Source organism: Hippocampus bargibanti, linkage group LG01, assembly GCF_051943395.1.
Source record: "Hippocampus bargibanti isolate YZ-2025 linkage group LG01, ASM5194339v1, whole genome shotgun sequence".
Taxonomy (NCBI): domain Eukaryota; kingdom Metazoa; phylum Chordata; class Actinopteri; order Syngnathiformes; family Syngnathidae; genus Hippocampus; species Hippocampus bargibanti.
Window position 1 is genome coordinate 25,574,963 of NC_142734.1, and position 15,350 is coordinate 25,590,312.

A 15,350-nucleotide genomic window follows, 5' to 3' on the forward strand; every position below is an offset into this window, starting at 1 on the left:
TGTAACGTTTGTAAACCGAAAAGTTCGTAAGCCAAGGTCCCACTGTACTGTACCCGCGAAAATATTCGTATGTACCGTTATTCATAAGTTGGGGAGCGTCTGTACCCCCTTTCTTGATGAAAAAAGTACGGATGATTAGCATTTTCCTTTATGTCAAAGGTGAAAGATGAATGCAATTTGACTGCATTTTTGTTTTGTTTTTTTTGTTTCAAATGTGGCCACGGCACAAACTGAACTGCCATTCCAATCACTTTAATGCGAAAGTGGCAGCGCATCGTCGTGCTTTCCATCTTGCTCGCATTGCAGTCACTGTGCACTCGAGTGAGCTGAGGAGTGGTGGCCCGACGGGTTTTTCCATTTTGTTTTATTCTTCTCGTGTCAGGGAGGCCGACTTATGTAAGGAGAGTCTTCCCGCCTGCCTGTTTTTGTTTTTCTCAATGAGCCAAACGTCTCCCCACGAAGGCCTCACAGCCTGTCTGTTAGGCCCCTTTTCCTGGAAACTTCCAGCAGAGGCTACGGGGGCAGGCCCGAGGCTGGGGGGGGGGGGGGGGGTTGTGTCTCGGTTAGTGGCGGAGGTTGTCGGGAGTGGCTGTTCTCTTCCAACAAATCACGTGACTGGCACCCAACCGTCCCTGCTCTTTTTCAATTTTCATCCCAACATGTAAACGTACCCTACATCATTGGTGTTCAAGTCAAGCCCCAGTGACCACCTATTCATTCTTTAGTGCTTATCTGGGGGTTGGGTTTTACCAGATTTCCAATTTCCAATTTTTGCAGTTCTTTCCAGCCGGGATATTCCGTCTCTCTCCAGTGCAGCTGCCGTTGGGACATGCCCGGACCACCTTACCAGGGAGTTTGGGGAAGCATCCTATTCAGATGCCCAAGCCACCTCATATGGCTCCTCTTGACGTGGAGAAGTAGCCATTCAACTCCAATGACCTCTACCTTCCCACTTTGGACCAAGCTTTTCAAAAACCAAAAACGACTGTCGAACGCAATCATTAAAAAAATCGATAGATTGAGGGAGAGATAGAGAGATAGGTAGGTAGATAGACATCTAATTTTGATGATGATGCGTGGAAGAGCGTCGATGGTGGTTTGTTGTTTATTTTTGAACGTAATCATAACAATCAAGTTCGCGAATGACAGCAGCTCTTAGTGGGGCTGGAATGTGACGCGTGCAGGCCGAGAAGGAATGCATTGACCACGCCCCCTATCCACGGCCCTCCCAATCAGAAAAGTTGGCCAGTTTCAGGGCACCCGCCAGGCGCCAAATGCAGAAAAACAAGGCGCGGACGACTTGACAAAAGTCGTATTTATGTCCTTTGGGCCCGGGGTGGACGTTTTGGAGGTCGAAGCGAGGGCTTGGTTCGAGGTGCTGGTGCTACAGCCGGCTTAGAAGAGCGTCCGTCCGAGCTTGTTTATGTGTAGTAAGGGGGAGCTTGAAACCGATCCGGCTTGCCCCATTTCCTCACTTGTTTTCCTCGTCTGCTCGCTCTCGCCTGCTGGATTCTACTCCATGTTGACGGCGCCGTCGGCGCTCTGCTGCTGTACCGCCGATGTGAAGGTGACGACTCGATGTCAAGGAAGGACCCCCGCACCCCGCCCACTCACCCGTTCTTATCTCCGTCGAAAAGCCGTGCCCGGACAGCGGGCCTGTAGGCTTAGGCCGTTTTTTAAAATCGATTTATTTTTGCGCCAAATGAAAAAAACAAAAATAATAGCGTCGGGGACGTCAAGAGAGCAGCCAAGCGGAGAGGGCGCGAGCAAGAGGGTAGTGACAGGCGTTATCGACGAAGCATCGACTGGGTCGGAACCGTGAAGAGAGAAGCCAATGAGGGGTCCCCGTCAGTGCCACGGGACAGGATTTGAGGATTTTGAGGGCTCCGTGATTGTCCGATGGAAAGTTCGGTTATCACCCAAGTACACAAAGAAGACGTCCAAGTGTCGCCCAAAACAGGTGAGTCGCCTTTGGACGCCTCGGGGGCGCGTTTCTTTGCGACGGCGACGGACTTCTCGGTTCTTGTTGTCCCGCCACTTGGACTCGCTCCGCCCGCGCTCGCTTGACACTTGAAAACAAACAACGCGAGAGAGGCTTGAGTGGCGCTTGGAATTCGAGTCGCTCGAAGTGACCGGAGTCACGTTTAATGGAGACGCCAGTCGCTCGTTTGGATTGGCGTCGCATTTCAAGTGAACACGGAACTCGAGCTCTCAAACGAAAAATGTCTGCCAATAAACACAAGCCGTCAGGTGGGTTTGCGAATGTCCGGTTGCCACTGTTTTGAGCGAGCGGCCCTTGGTTTTGTCACTCGGCCGCGACATGCTCGCTTCGCTCCCCTTTTCGAACTCCGCTCGGCATTTGGAATCGGATTCTGGGGGCGGGGGCGGTTGCGCTTGTTTTTTTCTGTTTGCATAAAGCCGACACGCACCGTAAATAATCTCGCTCCCGAGCTGGAGAATGCGTATGGCGGGGGGGGGGGGGGGGGGGGGGTGACAGCGGAATGCTGCCACCCCACCCCCGCCACTCCGGCTCCTACCCCTGCACACGCCCAAAAAATAAAGATACTATTAATCGACGATGTTGCTTTAGGAGATGGGATCAATAAACAGAGCAAATTATCAAGTGAGACAAACAAAACATCTGCCTGCTGTGCTTGTGAGTGGGGACTTTTGTTTGGGTGTGCGAATGACCAAAATATTGTTTGTCGAGCGGGGTACGTTTTCATAACGCCGCGTTTGGACTTTGTCAAGTGACGCACTTTTGCCCCGTTCTTTATCCGCTCACGCCTCTTCCTGGCAAGCTGGACGGCAGCCTCGGTGTCGCAGACGCGCCGTGCTTGTTCTTGTGAGTTTGGGCTAGTCCGCGAAACAAAAAGTCCAAAGCTCGTAGCGCAAAGGTGTGACCGAGGGACGATCCGTCCAAGCCGGCGCCAGGCGGCCTCCGGAAAGCCTCAGAATGTTTTATGTCAGCGCCGAAGCCACTGTGGGTTTTCCCGCCCTGCCTGCCGCGATTATATAACATGCGCCGGCCATTTCCAGCAGCGAATTTGGTGCAGGCTGCCTGCCTGATCCTGCGCACAGACCGAGCGTGAATGCTCCTCTTTGCCCAGGATGCAAAAGGATCCATCCGTTCACACAAGCGGTCCGAATAATCAAGGCCTTCGTCCATTCTGGCGACAACGCGGACCCAAAATGATAGCTGATGATCTGGTCTTGATTTTTTCTGTCTGTAAATGTTGCTGGCGAGCTTGCGTTATTCCAACCCGGTGCTCGTTGGTCCGAACTCGGCTTCTGGCCTCCCCCCGGGGTTTTTTTTTTGTTGATTTGGAGATTCTTTGGTTAGATTTCAAATCTTCTTTGTTTTTCTTCCAAATCCTGTCACAAAATCCTGCAAAGTTTTACAAGTGGGGTCAACGTGTCCCAAAGTCCAAGCAGATGTGTCTTGATGAAAACCCAAGACAATGGCTCTCAGCAGAAGAGAAATTGGACAGCATTGACAGCATTCGAACCATGACAACAATCAATTCACCATTTAAAGGACAATTTGTGTCCATAATTTGTAAAATCACTTCAAATGACTTCTACTGAGCGTATTTTACAAAGATTCCACGGCATATAGCTATATTTTACGTTTTAAGACTCGCACTGAATATTCAGGAAGTGTTGTTTTCGAATTGATGACGATGCCTGACGTGACGTCACGTCTGGAACGCCCGTGATCGAGAAAGCGACACACAATGCATTTTGGGTACTTTGTTTGGTCTGAAAACTGTGTAGATCCGTGTTGATGGCGAAATTAGAAGGAAAACACAGAATTAACGCGATGGTGAATCGTGTGTTGCACCAAGACTACTATTTGATACTAGTTGACACAAATTCCCAGCAGACACTACCTTGTGCATTTTATGGGACACTACATTTAAGTCCTTATGGCTCGAACTGATAGGGTAGTCCTTTTTCAATCGATTGCAAACATTTATGCTTTCCTCTTCAGAAGTATTTGAATCATATTCATAACTGGATGAGTAACAAGAAAGCATCTTCTCCGAATCTGAAGCAATTGTTTGGATTCTAGAGCAAGGCAAAGATGTGCTGGTGTGACGTCACAAACAAGGGGGCAGGACCTTCTGAAACTCGCAATTTCCAGGGTCATTTTGAAGTAGTTTTGGGACACTTTAACTAATTTTTATTGGTATTTTGCATTTGACTAAAATTATCAACGATGTCAGTCAGGAAACAAAAAAAAAATGGTGTCGGTTGTCCTTGAAGTCTCGCTGAATTGGAGCATCCGTAGTGTTTTTTTGTTTTTTCACCTGCCTGAATTCTAGAAGGAAGCCGAGTCTTTTTTGGGTTCCCTGGCTCTGCGTAGCAAAACAAAACGCAACGGCATGCAGCCTCAGACCTCTCTGAGGAAGCACGTGGGGGGTGCGTGTGACCATGTGATCAGTTGTCGTCAAACTTGCTCTGAGAGTGCGAGTGAGTGCGTGAACCAAGTTTGAGCGTTTGAGTTGAGCGTTTTTTCCTCTGTTGGGCAGGCCAGGTGAGCCGATCGGCCCTGAAGCAGCCGCGGAGTTGCAGTCTCTTCAATGCGCTCTTCTGCTGCCTGCGAGCTCCGGATGGGCCCAAACGTCTGCCGCCACAGCCGCCCTCCCAGCAGGCCTCGTCAGAGGCGCAGGAAAACGGGCCGCTTGTTAAGGTAACTTTGAAAATGGGACCAGCAACACTCTTGCGAACCTAAGTTCCACCCTACGCCTCGGCCCATCGGATCTGAACGGGTGTGACGGATGTCAGTTGAGACACGGTTGTTGCACGCACTTAGCGGGCTCCTTCTTTCGCCCGAGAAAGGAGGCGGTGCCGTCGTCTTGGAGCACGCCTGACGTAACCTGAAAATAGTTTGCGGCAGCTGGTCAAGAAAATTCCAGCGGAGAAATGATTCACACATTGTCGATGTGATTGACGGACGACCATCAATCGTCGCCAGTCCATCGCGCTGACTTTTTTCCAAATTTCTTCCCTTGACTTGCAAATGAAAATCAGCTCAAAATGTCTGCAATGGGCCGGAAAACTTTGCCGGTCAAGGAACAGAATCTGAAAAGTGCAAATAGCTTTTCCCATCTCAAATAGACTTTCAGTTTGCCTGCGCTTAAAGGACAACCGACGCCTCCGGACAAGTTGTGTCCATAATTTGTAAAATCACTTCAAATGACTTCTACTGAGCGTATTTTACAAAGATTCCACCGCATATAGCTATATTTTACGTTTTAAGACTCGCGCTGAATATTCAGGAAGTCTTGTTTTCGAGTTGATGACGATGCCTGACGTGACGTCACGTCTGGAATGCCCCTGACCGAGAAAGCGACACACAATGCATTTTGGGTACTTTGTTTGGTCTGTCAGATGTCAGTTGTCCTTTAATGTTTTGATTTCGCTTATTTTTTTGGTGGGTGTGTCTGTGACAACAATAGTTTTGCCAAATGTAAAGAGGCCAAGGGGACCAAATCTTGCTTTTTGTGGAACAATTATAGTATATTTTTCCGTTGTTGTGTTTGTTTTAAAATCGTTTCCTGAATTCCTATAAGTTGAATGACTGAGAAATGGACACGTTGACAGCCGTCAGATATCAAGGCCGATCATCCACCTGCCTGCTCATTGGTTTCTCGGAAAAAGAAACGACACAAATGATCTCTGTTGTTAAACTTGTTTCTGAATTGAGCCAATTGAAATCATCGGTTTCCAACTTCAGACCCGGGGCCATTTGCGCGCCATATGCTGCCATTTTATGGCCCAGTACTTGACATCAAATCTACTGCCGCCTCCACAGTTGTTGCCGTGGTAAATTTGAGTCCCAATTCTTCTTTTTTTTTTTTTTTTTAACTCACTCGTTGGGTGTCTCACCGGCGTCAAATGGCCGAGAAGTGTGCTAAAAGCTATCTGTATTCAGCTGTTGTTAAAGCGCTATATCAGTGTTTGAAATAGCGTCTGCCCGGACATCCGGGGCATCCAACTTTTCCGTCGGGGGTTCAACTTAGAAAACATCTCAGCCCGGGTGGCCGACTACTTCTTCAAGAAAAAAAAAAAAATAAATCAAATCAAACGTTTGCTTTATCTAACAAAGCAAACGAAACAAAGAAAAAAAAGAAAACGTTTTTTTTTTTTAAATCAAAAATTTGTTTTATTCAATGAAGCAAACCGCTACAAGCCACATGGACTCCTCTTTCTAGGCGCCTTTCAAAACTTTCAATTACACTTCAGAATCACAGTATTTTTCACGGTATTGCCAAACGAACGTTCGTTTGGCAATTTGCATACTTGGCACGGCAGCCAATCAGAAGCCCGTTTTGTGCTTCGGACTATACCGTGCCTCTAAAGTGTATTTGAGAGTTTTGAAAGCCGGTTAGAAAGAGGAGTCCACGTGGCTTTGAGCAGACAACGCAACGCAAACATTGCATTGTGCACCGTGACGACAAACGACAACTGGAGCAAAATCTTCAGCAAGGGATATTTACCATAAATTGAGCAAGGGGGCGTTTGTGGTAGGTACTTCCTTAATTAAAAAAAATCCTCTATACTTCGCAACAATGTTTTTTTTTCCCCGCGATTAGTCGTCTTTTTGTGTTTCAAGTTGTGAAAAATGGGACAGGCAACTTTATGGCCGGGCAGGCAACTTTTCAGAGTTGTCTGCCCGTGTGTCCACTAACTTTTTGTCATGAGTTTCAGACACTGCTTAATACTTTGCAACAATGTTTTTTTTGCGATTAGTCATCATATTGTGTTTCAAGTTTTGAAAAATTGGGCAGGCAACTTTATGCCCGGGCAGGCAACTTTTCAGAGTTGTCTGCCCTGGGGTCCGATAACCTTTTGTCATCAGTTTCAGACACTGGCTATATATATATATATATATATAAATTGTATTGTATTGTATGTCACCAGTTATGCGAGGTCAGCCTCCTGCCCCAGGCGAATGCCCACGACCAAGGCAAGATCTGCGTGGTCATCGATTTGGACGAGACGCTGGTGCACAGCTCCTTCAAGGTGGGCTCCCACGATCAGGCCCTTAGGCCCCCCTTTCTTTCTTCTCCTGCACACGTCACATGGTTCAAAAAATTTCAAGTCTTTATTTAGTTTTTCATTTTTCAAGGAAAATGCAAATCAAATGTTGATTTGGGGTGGCCCGGTAGTCGAGTGGTTAGCACACCGGTTTCACAGTGCAGAGGTCGCCGGTTCGCGTCCCGGTCCGGCCTCCCTGTGTGGAACTTGCATGTTCTCCCCGGACCCGCGTGGGTTTTCTCCGGGTCCTCCGGTTTCCTCCCACACTCCAAAAACATGCATGGCAGGCAGATTGACCACTCCAAATTGTCCCTAGGTGTGAGTGTGAGAGTGACTGTTGTAGGTCTTTGTGTGCCCTGCGATTGGCTGGCAACCAATTCAGGGTGTCCCCCGAATCGTGCCTGAAGACAGCTGAGATAGGCTCCAGCACCCCCCCGCGACCCCAATGAGGAATAAGCGGTACGGAAAATGAGATGAGATAATAATAATAATAACAATTATAATAATAATACATTACCTTTCAAAGCATAGGTACTATAATAAATAAAATCTAATCACAAATACAATGCAATAAATAAAATGCTCTCTCTCTCTCTATATATATATATATATATATATATATATATATATATATATATATATAGTATCATGAGAGGCTCAGCGGGACAGGACAAGAAGCGCAATGGGCGACAGGTTTGAATACAAACAAAGGTTTTAATAAAGGGTTTCAGGGGGAATTCACAAGCAACAAAGGCAAGAATAGTGTCTCTTCCAATACTTAAATCATAATAAAGTCTCTTCTGAGGTGAAACTGAAGACAGAGTTCTTTTCCATGTGGTTCTAGGCCTCACCCCTCTTGATGTCCTTCTCAGGTAGCCTAGCCACCTTTACCAAGGGTCCAAATCCAGTGTTCTGCCGTATGGTCCCAACTGGCAATGAGTTCCACACAGCAATCAGTTTCTCCACAGCGCACAGCAACAGCGCTCGTCTTCCCCACTCTGCACACTCAGAGGCTCTCCGCCTTAAAAGCCTTGCCTGCCAATCAAGCCGTGATCAGCCACAGGTGTGGGGTTTTAATTGCTGCCTTCCACCAGATGGGGCCAAAACTCTCTCTGGGTGAAGCCATCTTAGGGGAATGTACTTGCCCTCCTGGACACAGCCTCTCGTGACATCACACTATATATATATATATATATATATATATATATATATATATATATATATATATATATATATATATATATATATATATATATATATATATATATATATATATATATATATATATATATATATATATATATATATATACACATACACATATACACATACACACACACACACACACACACACACACACACACACACACACACACACACACACACACACACACACACACAGCATCTTAAAACGCAAAATATAGCTATATGCGGTTGAAAAAATACGCTCAGTAGAAGTCATTTGAAATGATTTTACAAATTATGGACACAACTTGTCCGGAGGCGTCGGTTGTCCTTTAACCCGCGACCTTCTGAAGATGCTCTGATTTACTTTTACAATCTCAGTTAGTTAGTTTTCCACTCGACCTCTCTGATCGCCCGGATGCAGCCGAGTACAAATGGTCTTCTCTGGCAAATCCCAAAGCGGGTTTCTATACGTGTGTGCGTGCGGGCCGCAGTGAAACGTCCTATTCTCGACTGCAGCGGTACCACGTGTCAGCGACGGCTTACGTTAGGTCCTGCGCAGGTCCGGGTACGCGCGGTCAGCCAATGTCTGCCCTCTGTGTTTCCGCCACAGCCAATCAGCAACGCTGACTTCATCGTTCCCGTGGAGATCGAGGGGACCACACACCAGGTAAGCGGCCCACGGCGCCGCGGAAAGGTTTGCGGCCAGCCCATGCGGCGGAGACCCCCGATGTCCACACGGTAAACGAGGCCTTTGACGCGGTCCGGTGCGGGCCTCTGCCTGGTTCAAGTAATCCAGGATAGGCTGGTTGACGCCGGCCCGGCCTTTCCTCGATTGCTTGTTTCGGGAAGGGGCTGTTGGCGGCCCACCGGATGGTCTTCCTTTTTCCGGAGGGCTTCTCTACACGAGGATCGCGGGCGGGCAGGAATAGTCCGACCGTGGGCTGCAAACGCTCCAGGAATAAACTTTTAGCTGTACGTGCTCGGCTCTTTGGATTTGCATCACCTGTCGCTCCTTCCGCTGGTGCAACAGGAATTGAACCGTAATATTTTGCTGCCAAAGCTTCACCCACAGAAAAGCCGCAAACAAGTGTCAGAAAGAAGTGACGGATTGGTTTTGTTTTTTCCACGACATGTCGGCAGGTGTACGTGCTCAAGAGGCCATATGTGGACGAGTTCCTGCGGCGAATGGGAGAGCTGTTTGAGTGTGTGCTGTTCACCGCCAGTTTGGCCAAGGTACTTTCGGATCGCAAGCTCAACAGCTATCGGGGTGGGGGGGGGGGCTCACTATGGGATGCGGTCTTCCTCTGGTGCGACCCCCCCCCCAAAACATCATTCCACCCACTCAATGGCGTCGTGTTATGAGGCGACGCCATTGAGCGGCAACACATTGATCTATATCGCCTTGACTGCTTTGGACTTTTTCAAGTCCAAAAGCAGCATTTATTTCATTTGCGCGGACTCGATTGGTTTGGTCCTATTTGTCAATCAAAGCGGCAACCCAATGAAAGATGTCACGCCATGCCCCGTCCCGTCCAGAGAGTTAAAAACTGGCGCAGCGACGAGGCCCATTTCAGTGACTGTTAACTTTAAGGGCCCTTTGATCTTGTTCTGAAGTGGCTCGACCCGAACCGCCACTTGACGCTTTGCTGCGGGTAGCTCTTGGCCAAGACAGGAGGTCTCGCCCTGTCGTTTGACTTTGGGTGTCTTGTTCGCCCCAATGATAGAGATTAGACAGACTAAGAAGTTATCATATTTAAAAGTTTCATGCTGTTATATGCTTAGTCAACACTTGTAACTCAATACACAATTGAAGCACAGACAACCTGGGGTCAATCAGGTCAACAGACACAGCAAGTTAAACTGTCAGCTTCATCTAGGAGATCTGTCCTTGCACAGAATTAATACTTGGGATACTCCTTTATCGCCAAAGTTATTTACGACTTGAACATCATGCACAGGGAAAGCTCATTAGCCAGGTTACAAATGTATTAGCTCATGGAAAAGACAATGTTTTATTGCTTACAGCTGTTGGGGCTCAGAACGTTCTAGGGGCGTGGTATTATAATCAAGCAAATTATGTTTTACGAATGTATCACTTTAATTTGCATGTACTCTCAATAAATAGCTTGGCAGAGGGCCGCAGAATTCAGACGTATGTCATGAACGACTGCGTTTCCTGTCGGCTGTAGGGACAATCTTTCTGGTTCCGAATCTTCGTCCACAGTGTCTGACTGTCATATCTCTGACACCCAACTCTGGGCCAGTACGCCGACCCCGTGACGGACCTGCTGGATCAGTACAGCGTGTTCCGGGCCCGCCTCTTCCGGGAGTCGTGCGTCTTCCACCAAGGCTGCTACGTCAAAGACCTGAGCCGACTGGGCCGAGACCTTCGCAAGACGCTCATCCTGGACAATTCTCCCGCCTCGTACATCTTTCACCCCAACAATGCTGTGAGTTGAACAGCCTGCTTCCCATCGACATGGCGCCGCAAGTTGCTGTGCTTTTGGGAACAACAAATAGATGGAAACAGTCGCGAGCGTTGTAAAATGTGGACTTTTTCAGATTTTCATATCCCCCCGCCATTGGGAACAGAAGCACCAAGTGGCCATTTATTTGCCATTGTCAGCCCTGCGCAACTTTGTCCGACATTTTTGTCCGTGCGTGGTCCGCAGGTGCCCGTGCTGTCATGGTTCGACGATGTGGATGACTCAGAACTCCTCAACCTTTTACCCGTCTTTGAAGAACTCAGCCGGGCGGAGAACGTTTACACCCAGCTGGACCAGCTTCGCGGACATTGAGGAAGCGCCAATCTTCCGCCGCACAAATTGAACCGGGCGGGAGCTCTTCAACTCTCCGTCGATCTCAATCGCGACACCAGCAAGGGCTTTAAGACATTCTAAACACCACCACGCCCCAAGATGACTGCGGCAAGAACGATTCCACGCATTTGCAATTGCCGCCTGTGTGAGGACACTGCAACCGAAGCGCTTCCGTTGGTCACGTCCAGCCATGTATGCAAATCCCTCCTGTGCCAAAACCGTTGCTGTCATTCCCTCATTTGACTGTTCAACATAATTTTTAATCGAGTGCCTTTTAGGACCCAGGATAGCGGGGGTTGAAATCACTACCAGGTTTTATACACAATTTTGTTGTTTTATATGCAAATCACATTTTAAAACAGTTCATCTATGCAAGCCACTTTTGTCCAAATTTTACTTCGCTGCAAGTCAGTGTTGGCCTTAGAAATGAGCAACAAAACAAAACGTCTTTTCGGAAAAGGTCACTCTGCGGGCTATGAGCCTCAATTCCTCTTGCTCCCAAATCGGACCGGTTCACATTACAGGACCAAATGTGACTTGTGACGTGAACCAAATGCATCCGTGAAGGGGCACGCATTTGCACAAATCTCAATGTCATGTGGAGTGGGTGTGCTTCCATCAGGAAATCTGCCCCACCCCCTGCTCACATCTGCCTCAGTTCTCACACCTTGGTGGCAATTTCAAGGACTTTTTTTCCGCAATTTTTTTGTGGATTTTGATGGCATCCACTTTGGATGGCAACGTCCAGACTGCAGTCATGTTGGCCAATAAATTTCCGTGTGCCAGATTTCAAACACAAATTGCAATTGTGCTGTTCTCAACTATTCCTATTGAACCCCCCCCCCCCCCTTTAAAAAAAACATTGATACTGATACATTTGGCCTGAACCAATCACAATTGACTTTCAGAATGAACAGTGTTTTGTGTACTGTTCTATGTGTGTATTTTCTAAATGTCAGTCTTTGTGTTGATTGGATTTTATCTTTGGCGCCTCTTAAAGTAGTGGCCCGAGTCATATTTCAAACTTGAGACCAAAAAAAAAAAATGCCTTCAACCTGCTCTCACGGTGCTGGCCGCCTGTGTTAAAACATGGTGAAATCACCCATCATTCTGTTCATAAATATCAGCAGCATTTGTTTGTTTGTTTGTTTGTTTGTTTGTTTGTTTGTTTGTTTGTTTTCCAATGTGTCTTCTGTGGAGAGAAAAAAAATGACTTAGGCCATTATTTTAAGAAGGTGACGGCCGGTATGTATCCTTCAGATTGAGCGAGGAGGACAAAATCCTAATCACGACAAGTCTATCGGCAGCTAAGCGGCTGACACACTGGAACGACATGCCGGCGCACACACACAAGCCGCATGTTCAGTCAAGATTTCAGACTCAATGCTGATTGAGGGAGTCGGCGGCCGGGTGTGCCTTTTGTCACTTGGAGCAATAAAGGTGTTTTGCCTGGAAGAGGTTTGATGACTTCCACACTTGAACACATGTCATGCTGGCCACATGCCGCTGTGCTCCTTGCAGCAGAAAAACACTTGAAAATGGTCTGGGTTTATTTGGGGGTAGACTATAGCCATTGACATGCAGTGAAGTTCATGGCTGGTGAGGCACTGACGTCATCACAGTCAAATTTACAAACATATGAACTCTACAGAGTAGCTTATTCACCATTTGATTGGCAACAGTTAACGTGTTTTGTTTAAAATGTCATTCTTCTTTATGTAAACTGTAGCATCGAAAAAAAAAATAAAAAAACCTTATTGTGTTACCTTTACTTATAAATGAAGTCCATGCGCCGCTCCTTCTGAAGAAAGGCATCAATAACTTCTTTGTAGAAGCCTTCCTTATCTTTCTTCAGTTTTAAAAGTCTCTCTATTTCTTTCAATTTAGATATGTAATCCTCCATTCTGAAAATAAGGCCAAGCAACACGAAAAAATGTCTGGATGGTTGCACTTAACTTACTGTTTACTGTAGCTTGCTCTCACTAATTCTATTATTCTGCAGCTGAGGAGGCGCAAGAAGAATCTGTAATCACCAGCGCCCCCTGTCATGAGGCAGGAGAACTGTGTGCCTCACCTCTGCACACAGTTTTGATAAAAATAAAATTTCGAAAAAGTAGAAATCACTAAATAAATATAACTGTTTAATTTATTTTTTCATTTGATATTTCCATGATGACAGGTGAGGCATGGCCTCACCTGCCTCCCCTGACTGCATGTCACTGCTATTAGCCCCAAAAATGTATTTCTCATTAATACTCAACATTTTGAACTGTTGCCATTTGGCTGTCAATCAATGTTCCAAGCTGTGCGAGTGCGCAATCGCGCACTGCTTGCACATAGCGCACAAGAACATGCAGCGCACATTTTGCAATGGAACTCAATGAGTGACATGTGTCCAGCCAATGATGCCGTACAGTTCACGTACGCTACACAGCCAATTGGAACAGAACGGCGCGAATGTGCCCTGCCCATACGCGCCGTGATACTCGTGTGAAACTGGTGTGTAGCCATATTAGTGATGGGAATTCCGGCTCTTTTCAGAGAGCCGGTTCTTTTGGCTCGGCTCACTAAAAAGATCCGGCTCCCAAATTTTTGCTCATTTTGTTTGTTTTTTTGTTGATGAAATTAATTAACTACCAAAAATCATGTAAAATTATGTGAAAAACAAATTACTCATGTAAAAAATACACTATATCAAATATTTTTATTTATATGGCTTGATTTATATGTGCGCAAAGAGCATCCACGAACGTCCACTGTCCCTGTGGTTACTCTGGTCTGATGATCAGCTGTCACTAATTTGCTTTTCAGATTAATAATGCTATCATACCAACGAGTAAAAATATAATAATTGAGCAATAGTAACAACATAATGTGATAACATTTGTCCACCTATCTACCTCTAAGCCCCCTCCCAATCCTCCTCCTCACTGCTGCGTGTGTCTGTAATATCTCCCCTCCCTCCTCTACCACGGATATCGACCAATCATGTGCGGCTTTAACTGAAGACTGGGGGCGGGCTCCCATTTCTGGCTCCTTGTTAAGAACCGGCCTTTTCGTTCACTTCAGAGATTCGGCTCTAGGAACAGGCTCGTTCGCGAATGGCACATAATTCGTACACATCTGATTTGCTCACAGTGGTCCTCAGTGTGCTCAGGGAGCTTCTGTGTCTGCTCAATTTAGACTCTAAATTGACTCTAAATTGAGCAGACACAGAAGCTCCCTAAATTTTAGCGGGAACATTGCTGTCAATGCATAAAACGGTTTTGTTTGTTCCAAATGAGCTTAGGGATATCCAAATTGAGCAGCTTGCGCTTCAGTCCCAGTTTTGTTTCATTTTTGGGTGAGTTTACTGTTTGTTTGTTTGTTTGTTTGTTTGTTTGTTTGTTTTGTTGTCCTGTTGAGAACCAAATATTAATATATTTATTTTATAAGCACCTATCAAAACTCCCAAGGACATGATACTGCAGGGCTGTCAAACTCAAATTTACAGAGGGCCAAAATAAAAAAAGAACATTGTTGAGGGCCCAACCTTTTTTTTTTTAAATGAACTTGTTTTGTTTTTATTTTTTTTAAGATACAGTGAACTTCTGTATTAAGCGTCCTAATATAATACAATTGAATTTTTGCTAAAATACTGAAACCAGAACAGGTTTAATAAAATAAAAACAAAAACTGAAAAAAACATCTGGCTTCTATACAGTATCTTTAACTTTATTCATTTGAATTGTAACCTAAATCTTTTTATCACAGACCATCAAGGCCAACACCTAAAAAATATCTCTTCCAATTTGAACAGACCATGCCATAATTACTCTGATGATGCCCATGGGTCCAAGCCAGATACTTAGCATCGCGTTTTATATGCATGTGCATCAATTTCTGGAGTTAGGATCTGCACAGAGGAAATCCTCAGGACTGAATGAAGGTGTTCATCAGTGACACAACTCCTATGTGGTGTTTGTTCATCTTCATTAATGAAAACAGTAGCTCATAGATATGCGCTCCCGAACATAGAGAGCATTTGCGCAGCCTGTGAGGAAGGTAAGGTGGAAATTGCGCAGCACCGACAGTCATATTTTGACTTGAGCGTGTCATGGCGCTGCAGCTCAATAAGCTCCATTTGGAGATTGTTTGGTGCGTCATTCACATCAAACGTTATGGGGTTGCTAAAAAAAATTAATTTACATGTTTGGGCTTGAAAGTCGGCAAATCGTCGGGTAATAAATGCAGACACTTCGAGCTTCGAGTATCGCCAATGCTGCGGCATTTTTGGCAATCAAAACAGACAGTTCC

At 46.1% G+C, this 15,350-nt stretch overlaps 1 protein-coding gene across 4 annotated transcripts; it reads left to right on the forward strand.

The window, feature by feature from the left end:
* The first annotated feature begins 1,225 nt into the window (after positions 1-1,225).
* Positions 1,226-12,509, forward strand: ctdsp2 (CTD small phosphatase 2). 4 transcript variants are annotated; one of them, XM_089005177.1, is made up of 7 exons: positions 1,233-1,960; positions 4,536-4,696; positions 6,931-7,032; positions 8,846-8,902; positions 9,376-9,468; positions 10,460-10,685; positions 10,908-12,509. In XM_089005177.1, the coding sequence occupies exons 1-7, from the start codon at positions 1,900-1,902 to the stop codon at positions 10,940-10,942; spliced, it is 735 nt and encodes a 244-aa protein (XP_088861303.1). In that variant the 5' UTR covers positions 1,233-1,899; the 3' UTR covers positions 10,943-12,509. The 4 variants fall into 4 exon arrangements, with proteins under 4 accessions (XP_088861317.1, XP_088861303.1, XP_088861310.1 ...); XM_089005168.1 differs by having other exon boundaries at positions 1,251-1,960; positions 10,500-10,685; XM_089005191.1 differs by lacking the exon at positions 8,846-8,902 and having other exon boundaries at positions 1,226-1,960.
* Positions 12,510-15,350: the final 2,841 nt, after the last annotated feature.

What these genes read in the sequence shown, in the direction of transcription:
- ctdsp2 (XM_089005168.1), top strand. Translation starts at nt 1,900, where the DNA reads ATGGAAAGTTCGGTTATCACCCAAGTACACAAAGAAGACGTCCAAGTG. An exon ending in CCAAGTGTCGCCCAAAACAG is followed by an intron (nt 1,961 to 4,535) that starts GTGAGTCGCCTT and finishes TCTGTTGGGCAG; the next exon opens with GCCAGGTGAGCCGATCGGCC. An exon ending in TGGTGCACAGCTCCTTCAAG is followed by an intron (nt 7,033 to 8,845) that starts GTGGGCTCCCAC and finishes TTTCCGCCACAG; the next exon opens with CCAATCAGCAACGCTGACTT.